General features: G+C 38.2%; 1 protein-coding gene across 1 annotated transcript in view; it reads left to right on the top strand.

Annotated features, from left to right (window-relative positions):
* Positions 1-3,137: 3,137 nt before the first annotated feature.
* Positions 3,138-10,000, top strand: part of LOC137989473 (cystathionine gamma-synthase-like) — a 12,999-nt gene continuing 6,136 nt past the window's right edge. Inside the window, exons 1-6 of the mRNA XM_068835312.1 lie at positions 3,138-3,335; positions 3,425-3,818; positions 4,752-4,910; positions 5,310-5,444; positions 5,654-5,823; positions 7,140-7,251. Coding sequence (XP_068691413.1) covers positions 3,642-3,818; positions 4,752-4,910; positions 5,310-5,444; positions 5,654-5,823; positions 7,140-7,251 — 753 coding nt within the window. The 5' untranslated portion in view covers positions 3,138-3,335; positions 3,425-3,641. The remainder of the gene's footprint in view (positions 3,336-3,424; positions 3,819-4,751; positions 4,911-5,309; positions 5,445-5,653; positions 5,824-7,139; positions 7,252-10,000) is intronic.

Raw genomic sequence — 10,000 nt, 5'->3', positions numbered from 1 at the left:
TGAATTCTGCTCAAGAGCGTGTTTTGTTATCTTTAAACTGAATGTATTACCAAAGCTTAAAAAACTAAAAGACCTCAAAATGGGACAGGACATTACAAAATAATTAAACGCATGAACGTGTGAGCCAAAGGGCTTCGCTGGCACGACTTCTGGGTGGCCCCTCAAATGGTGTTAATGACCCCCCCACTTGAAAAAACTAGACCCTCCGTGAGGGTACAATGGGTTGCCTGTGGTACGTGCACCGTTCCAGACAATTTTTTCCAAGTTGGGGGGTCATTAAGACCATCTAAGGGGTCACCCAGAAGTCATACCAGCAGAGGCCCTTTGGTTCACAGGTCCTCACACGTTCGTACGATGAAACAGATCCTTTTCTGAGGTTAAAAACCTGGCTACCGGCCTATTAATTAATCGTTTGTCAGAAAGAAGAAATTCCTGTCCTCTTTAGAAAAAATAGACACGCATTGCTTACGTGTGGTAGTGAAGTAACACAGCGATTTATTCCATATAAAATGTCAACTGAGCTGTATTTATTCCATATAAAATGTCAACTGAGCTGTGTGTTGTCTTCCAGGAGATTCAAGTTGTCCTTGCGTAATATGTAGCTCTAACAGTGCACGATATTGATTTGGTATTGTCTATCATTGTAGTGCCATGGTAGAAGTCTTGGGTAAATAGCCTGAGACGAAATGTGGTTACCAGCAAAGTACTGAACCCAGAAAGATTGAAGAAAATAAATGGGAAGTGAGAAACATTGGCTTCTGGGCTGACATGTTGATAATTTTCAAGCTCCTCACAACTTTTTTCACCACAAGTTTAAGCGTGCCCTCTGAGCATCTGACAGCTTTGTAATACTAAAGTTTACTAAAATTAATTCATATCCGGCGGGGTTAGTATCTGGATGGGTGACCTCAAACATATACCCTTTCGTAAAACAGAAGCATTGGACCGAAAATACTATTAACGCTAACAAATGCGAACTCAGCAAGGTACAGATTTTGTTAGCTTGCTTTATGCAAAAACAATTATTGATGCAAAAGTAAATTGATACACAGTTTTTAGAAAAGCAGAAGGAAGTTTTCAGGATGGTCGCTCTAGAATAACATATTTACGACATGAAAACAACATTAATTTTGAACCGTGAATATAGAATATAAAAAGTTACGATCAGCGACAAACATTTTGGGAGATTTTTGCTACATTCAATTTTGTTATTGTACTTTTGGTTGCACAAATAAATCGCAAATCGGAAGTGACATTGCCAGAATTCAGCGGGCGCCGTGATTGAGTTACCGCGGCATGTTTACTCGCCAAACAGTGAAGCATCTGTGTCAAATGATGGCAAGATACCGGGTTTCCGTAAGTTTCTTTTTCTGTCAAGTGTTATAAAGTTTGACAATAAATGAGCGAAGTCAAAACAAAGATCACAATCGCCCAAACTCTTGAGGTTGACCATTGTTTCCGCTAAGTCAAAAATTTACTCTCCAAGACGAGGTTATTTATCACCAGGTAATTCCATCATTTTGGAAATAGCAGCTACTTTAGTATTCATCGGCGTCACAATATTTTGCTGATTTTGGGGCTCATTTTGTTGAGACTCAAGCACGCTTCCAACGGACCTGTTTATTGTCGTGAACCTTTCCTGCTTACAAAGCAATACTAAAAATATCCTCCCGTATCACATTTCAACCTTAAGCTCGAAAATTCAATACACAACATGATATTATAATTCACAAAGGCAGAAAATATCACAGACAATCCTTTTCCAGCGAAACATTTAATTGAAACCTGAACAACATAAGATGCACTAAAACGCCATTCGCGTTGCAATGACTTTCGACGCCATTGCTGGTTGACGAGAATAACAAAATCGCGAGGCAGAATGTATATTTATATTTAATTAAGTTAGCACAATAGAAAGACGCTAACCTCATTTTAACACGAAAATGCTTTACTATTGCCATAAAAACTATCCAGTTAAGCTCGCATATCATAAACATGATGAATTCATATTTTCCAGGGAACAATTTTTTGAAATAAACAACATATTTGCTATTAGAGGTAAAAACCCCTTCCTATTTCATTATGTGCGTGAAGAGGAAAAACTTAATCGTGTCAAATATGCGCAATATTACGACAAGCAAAATTTCAGGATCAAACCGTTTCCATGAAGAACCTTTTCCTAGAATAATGAAGCACAAAATAGACGACAAGCTTTCTTTCAAATAATTCTTGGCTGTCACTTTTCTAATTATTTTTTTACTGAAGACTGTGCAGAGTTGATCACAGATCCACTTAAGGTGTTCCATTCGTTCTCTGTCTTTGTTGAACCCATAAGTTACCAGAGAATTTTCCATTTGGTTTCAGTGTTCCACATAACATCTACATCTACATGTTCCAGCACTCGGCAAAGTCCCTTTTTGACTTGTGGCTGTTTCTGCTTAGGTGGCCTCATACACCACAAGCCTTTTTAGAGACATCACCGCCAAGCCGGCCACTTCTGCTGGAGAGAACAGGACAGCCACAACACCGGGGACTTTATCCCCTACTCTTCTCGAATAGTGTTTGGGTTCTTTAACGTCCCACAGGGAACTTATGAACATAGAAGACATTTGTGAGACGGGGCCTACGGTTTATAGTCCTTATCCGAGAAGACTTGAAAGTCTAACCAGCACACTTGGTAAAAAATACAGCTCACTTTGATTTCGGCTCGACGGGCGATAGATTGTTGTCGAAGTCCATTTCTCGTCGCTTTTAAGATTCCAGGTGTTTGTATTTCACCGCCTGCCTAGTTTATCCAACTGACTTTCCATTATTGAGCTCCATAAGGGTATATCTTGTTTGAGGATCCACTAAAACGCCATTCGCGTTACATGACTTTCGACGCCATTGCAGGCTAAGTTAATGATTCTACTGTGTCCACCAGAGAAATCTACGCATTTCCACTACCCTCTCGATCCTAAGAAAATACGAGCAGAAGGCTCTATGCACAAAGACACCACTTACCAGGGGAGTGACAGGCAACACTTTTACCGACACGGAAAAGAAAACGGAGAAATCCACCCATTTTCCGACTGGAATTGACATACGGCAACCCAGTAATTATACTGTTTTTACGTAACACGTACCACAGGTAACCCAGTGCACGCTTTATGGAGAGTCCACTCGTTTTGAAATTGGATTAACCAGAGAACGTACCATTGTGCTATTCGACTAAATATCCATCCTATTAAAATCTGTTGAGAATGCGACAATATGCTTGAGTTTATTAGACTAATTATAAAAAGAACATATCCAATGCAACGAGATAACTCAAGACTTCCCACACTGTCATGATCGTGAGTTTCGTTTTAAATTTCCTATTGTTTTGTGAAGAGAAATGAAACCGTGCCGTAATCGATATGTAATTTATGCAGTTTTCTTGCAGCTTCACTGAGCAATGACGACGTGGCACTTGTGCCAAACGCATGACAACTGTTGATAATGAACCAGTGCGTGGGCGCTTTAACTAATATTTTCCTATAAGCTTACGTATTTGTGAAGACGAGCTGTTACGAAGCATTTTTTGGGAAAGAGACGAATATAAGACTTCAACTGAAGCGAGGAAGCTTGTAAAATTTGCCTCTATCAGACACCGTGACAAAATGAGCGATAAGCGTTTGATGTGCAATGGACTTAAGGGGAAAGCTTTCGAATCACTGGCGGTGGGTAGTGAATATATTCCCGTCGAAGAACCGAATCCCATCAACGTTCCGATCTATTCTTCATCAACATTCAAAATTTCATCCGTAGATCATGGAGAGGACCTTGCCACGGGAAAGGTTAGTGGTAAAGTAAGCGAAGAGTATTGCTGACATAAATTAATCATCAAACTGCTTTAAAGGTCATTGCCATCAATGCGAACACAGACGTGTGACTGCATGACCCCTTCTCAAATTACAAAGCAGGATTTCGTAAAGAATCAAATCGCTCTCTCTCCCTCTCTCTCTCTCTCTCTCTCTCTCTCTCTCTCTCTCTCTCTCTCTCTCTCTCTCTCTCTTTATTAATTAAACGCAATGGCGATGAAACAAAAAAGAGAATAATAAGGAAAAAAGAACCTACAGGGCCCAGTTCCTCAAAAGCCAATTAATGCTAATCCCAGATTAAAAATTAACCAAGGAGTTTATTTTCCTACACCCAAATGCTGTTCAACGCCGGGCACAGGGCACAGGTCACAGGTCATTGTTCTACGAATACAGAAAGTATCCTAAACATTCATAAAAGCTAACCATAGGCCTAATTAGGCCTAAACAAAAGTTTTTAGGCCAAAGGTTACAGTAGCTTTTATGAATGTTAGAGTGGGGTTAGAGACTTGGCCTTGGTGGTTCAAAAGGTGGATAACTCTATCCACCTGATAAATCGCTATCCAGCGGATAAACAAAAAACCAGTGATTTATAGTGATTAATTAAAACTCTTTGACACCTAAACCGGCTGGAACCAACCATACTTAAAGTATTTTACTCTGTCTAACGCTAGATGATTTTACTCATCAAGGGGGAAGACCCAGGAGTCAATGAGTTCATTAATGGCCTAGATCTCCAGGAGTGAACTTGTTTGTCAATGGGTAGAGCTGTACCCAACCGGTGTTATGGAGGATGTTAGTTCGAATTTGGTCTTAGAACTCCTGATGTTTCAATTATCCTTGTGTTGCCAAATAATTATATGTAAGTTATCAATGGATAAGAGAGATTTAACATTGCTGATTTTTTTTCAGAGTGGCTGGATATACAGTCGTTGGGAAAACCCCACAACTGAAGCAGCATCGAACACACTTAATAATTTGGAAGGTGGATATGGTACATTGTTATTTTCATCCGGCATGGCTGCAATTACCACAGCTTTGATGGCTTTGCTCAAGTCTGGTGATCATGTGGTATGTGTGTTACCTGAAAAAGTTATAGAATCTCTGAGGTTTTGGTTAGTACATAATTATCTTACCTACCTGTAATGGTCGTGCTGGATTGGAATTACGAATATTCCAGGCTCAAATTCCTAGGGTGTTCACAAGGTAATAATTATGAGGATTGGAGAATTCTCTGGTTACTTCGTCAAATGTTACTTTGAACTACAGGCTGTATTCTCCCTTTATTTATACAGTAAAGGGAAATTTCCTCAGGAGAGTTTGAGATCTTTGATGAGAGATACATGAATTAACTTTAACTCTGTTCTGTTGTAAGATGAAGAACCTACTGCATGATATTACAGTTATCCAATGCAGCATTTAACCAATAAAATTATTTATCAATACAAAATAATGTCTTCCTATATACAGGTGATGCCAAATATGGTGTACGCTGGAACACTAAGCCTTGTGCGAAATATTCTTTCACGTTTTGGTGTGGAATTTACTTCTGTAGATGGAACAGATCCTGAGAAGTATCGCGAGGCAGTCAAACCAAGCACTAAGGTTAGTACCAGTATATTTCACCTTTTATAGTTAATTGAAACACCACAGAGACCAGTAAGGGACAGGTCATTGATCTCTGGCTTGTACTTCACAACATTATCAAAACCTAAGATCCTACAATAATTTATGTCCTTTTTTCTTTTTTTGACATTATTTTCATATTTGCATGGGAGGTTGGGAGGTTGAGTTTTCTCAAATCTTTTTTCCAGGTTCTTTTTTGTGAATCACCATGTAACCCAACTATGACTTTGATGGACTTCGAAGAGTTTGGTAAACTTGGCAAAACTCTTGGCATTGTTACCATGACTGATGGCACTTTCGCCTCACCATTTAATCAGACACCCATCCAACATGGAATTGATGTTGTCATCCATAGTTGGTAAGAGCCTGTTCCTACATTTAGTCATTGCTCAATCATCCTCAAACATGGAAAACCAGAAACAACTTTAAGACAATATTTTGGAATTTTTTTGCATTACAAAATTAATGCAACAGATCTCTTACAGTAACAGTAAAGACTGCAATGATGAAACTGCGAACTAGCTATCATTGTAATTCACAGGGATATTGATTGCTAACCGAAAATCCAAGTGAATCGAGGTCCCATGATTTATGAGTCAAATGGTCAATGAGTCAATGAGACTCACAGTCAATAATATGGCAATAATTTATTGATTAAGCCTAAGCCCTCGTTTCAGTGATTAGGCCTAAGCACTGTCTGAAATTTTAGCTTTCATTTTATGGGTTAGGGTAACTGCTCTAACTCATTGACTCATAAATACTTGATACTCAAGTGAATCAATCACCTTAGTTTGTAGAGTCAGTGGTGTGTAGCTAAGTGAAAAAATGAGCTTGATGGAGATTGAGGATAATAATGTGAACAGAGTTTACTGAAGGGGAGCAAAACACTTAATTCAATGAACCAACTTGATAAAAGGGCCAAATCATCAAGGGAGGAGATTGATTGAATTTCAACTTAAGATGGTATTAAAATAAATTTAAGAGTTACAAAACAACTTTTGCAATGTTTTGGCATGACTCATGCCATCATCAGTTTTATGAAAGGAGGGATTCCTTACAGTTATCTAGATAAATGATGATACATTTGATTATATCACTACTAAAAAATTTAAATTACAAAGCATTCTGAATCTTAATCATTACACTACAGAAAACAAAAGGTACTGTTGTGTCGTAACTGTGTGTTTAGTTCTGGACGGTTTTAACTGGTTGATGTAGAGAGCATCCTTAAGTTTAAGAGAATGTCTAGTTTTAGTTGAATCTACAATTTAAAACATTCAAACATGCATTGTAGTATTTGCATTTGTTGAATTGTTCAGATGCTTACAGACATGGAATTTCTTATCAGTCCAAAGATGATTGTTTCTTTATCCTACAGTGTAGTTGAAAAATGGCGTTATCTTGCAGCCTATGTAACAGGAAGTTACCCTTGGCTGTTACAAATTTATAATTATTGTAAATACGACCACTGAGATATTAAAGCATCTGAAACAGGATCTTTGAAAACTGAAAAGAATTTTGATTTTAAATAAAGTAAAAACACTTCTCATCTTTATGTCTTTAATTTCAGTCAAGTGCTTCAGAATTTTAGATGCACCACCCAATTTCTAGTGTTTGCAAATTTGTCAACTTCATGGCAACCAACTTTCATTGCAATTCAACTTCCTTTTACAGCACCAAATATATTGGTGGTCACAGTGATATCACAGCTGGGTCTCTTACACTGGCATCAAAGCAACTGTTTCACCAGTGTTATGAGCTGCGCAAGTTTCTTGGAGGATGTTTGGTAAGTGAAATGACACCCCGGAAAATGTTAAGCTCTGCGTCTTTTTAATATTACCGGTAATATTTTTTTCATGATCTATGGGCCAGCAGGGTAGATCTCAACTGGGCTTATAATGGAAGTCACATTTTTGTGTTAGAGTGACAGGACAGTGCATACTGTAGCTGCAATAATTGGCATAATTTTATAATGCACTTTCACCTTTCAGTATTTGGTGGGGAGGGAGGGGCAAACATTGGGCTTTCTGTGTTATTAGGTACATATAATCTTTACTCCCGACATTTTTCAGTGAGTTTAGACAAGAATTCTTCACATTTCTCCTTCAACCTGGCTCTGAAGGGATCCCTTTCCTACTCTATTTCACGGAGTTCTTTACTTCACTCCTTGCCTCCCATCCAATCGTTATGATTCCTGTTGAAAATTAATGAACTACAAGTGCAGTTAAGGGCTGATTGATATGGAGAAATTATCAATATCTGCAAGTTTTGCATTTTAAATGGCTCTTGGTGTCACTACTCTCAGTACAACTTGATTTGATGGGTGTTAATTAAGGTGACCAATGTCCAGTACAAAAGGGGGGTGATTGAGTTCAGTTTGTGGAGGAGGTACACACAAACAAAATGCCGATCCCAAAGCACATGGTTTAATGAAACTGTGGGGGAGGGGGGGGGGGGTTCTGAAGCTTAAGAAAATCTACCCTTGGCCCAGTGCGGGCAGCATGGCAACAAAGACATTTGGGTGAGATTTCAACCTTAATAACAACTGCCCAAAATGTCTCTAAAACCAATGTTACATGTGTTGTAAGTATGTCAGTCCTAATTTGAAACAAGGCTGCTGCCTAATGGTCGCCCCGTCGCCTGGGTCGCCTTACTTGTGAGAGAGGGCGACGACATTTCTGAACGAGTAGCCCAAACGGGAGCCTAACTTATCAGGAGGTGATTCATCCTCACTTTTAATTAACTAATTCTGGCCTCTTGAAAAAATGCCTAGGGCTACTAACTTTTAATGTTGGAAGCCCAAAGGTCTCCGGAAATTTTTTCCTTAGGCAGCAGCCTTGTTGAAATCTGATAATCGGTTTGATGTATTTTAGAAAGTAAATTAAATATTTTTGATGATGATGATGATATTCTTGCCCTTTTCCCAATAAAAACAAGAGGCTATGGGTAGCCTACACTTTGTTCGAAGGAATTTTACCTGATTACCTTTAAAATTCACAGTATTTTGGGGATTTTTTTAATGTTACTATCCAGTTCAATTCCAAAGTCCACATTCTGTGACCCGACCACATAGTTAAGTGCGATCGTAGAATCGTTGTTCACATTAAAACTATTGTTAAAGGCGTTGACTCCAATCAAAACCAGATGTGAAAGGGTTCCACATGACTAATACCTTTACTGACAACCAATTTGAGAGAGCCATTGACTTTTTAGGGTTATCATGTGAGACAATCCTGTCAAGTGAACTACTGTAGTTAGTAGTTTTACGTCCGAAACATGATGCCAGACACATACATGTACATGTACATGTAGTTTCAATGTTAGTCAACTCTTTCTTTCATCTAATTCAAGGGCTGTATGCATCAACTTTGTAAGTTTGGTTTTTTCATACTTTCATTCACCAAATGTCAAATCATGGTCATTGTACAATTACCTTCCTCTGTAGACTGTTCTAGTTTTCACCAAAAATTAATGTGGTCAATGAAAGCATTATTTGGACCTTTTCTTTAGCCAGTTACCTCTGATTTTGGACCTGACTTGCCTTAGTTCAGTTTGACAGCATTTGGCAAAAGATTATTTTTGATGATTGAAAAGAGCCACTTACTTGTTTTGTGCAGAGCCCTCGAATGATATGATTTCTACAGTAACATTGTATGTGCACAACTTAAACAGGTGTGAAAAGATCTGAAAGCCTGAAAAACAATTCAGGTGCAAACGGGATTCAAACCCATTGTAGACTGTGCTGAACCTGCTGAGAATCAAACCAACTAATGGAGCAGGCAACTTGGTTATTAAGCTGAGTATGAGGTGAGTTGATGAAAGTAAAATAGATCAAGTCCCAAATTTGGAAGAAAGAGGTCACCTGAGAAACATGGGGTCTGAATGAAAAACAGCTGCGTGGAATATCCCTTTAGTGATGACTGGAAACTTGCGTTGAGTATTTTTAATGATTACTGTTTAATTGTATATATATATAACCGTATATATGCGGTAAGGAATAAACTTATTGAGGCATAAATGTTTGTAATCGGTTTAATACTTCAAAGGTTTCGCCGTTTAGAGCTTCGTCAGTGAATGAAGATTATGAATACAAGATTGGTTTATGTAAAAAAGCTAGTACAATAGTGGAATGCCAAGGCTCATTATTTGATGTTGTTGATCTAAATTTAGAACATATTAGAATGGTGAAACAGACGGTTCATTCACGTTTGATCGATCATAACAAACCATCCATGCAAGATATCTCTTGAGAAATCCTCCACAGGAACATCCATGACATCTGCACGCGTAAAACCATCGGAGCGCTAGAAATACGCAAGCATGAGAACGTCATGAATGGTTGCATAGGACGAACTCTAAATGATGGGGGGCCTCTCGAGCCTTTAGAGGGTTAACCTAACACCCTTAAACTTATACATGGTATTTTTAAACCTCTCAAGAAATTGCAACTTAAATGTGCATAATTACAGTATTAATATTGATATTAATATTAATATTATTATTATTATTATTTTTATTATTACTGGGAATAGTTT

This window comes from Montipora foliosa, chromosome 1, assembly GCF_036669935.1.
Source record: "Montipora foliosa isolate CH-2021 chromosome 1, ASM3666993v2, whole genome shotgun sequence".
Taxonomy (NCBI): Eukaryota; Metazoa; Cnidaria; class Anthozoa; order Scleractinia; family Acroporidae; genus Montipora; species Montipora foliosa.
This window is presented reverse-complemented; position numbering and strand designations above follow the sequence as displayed.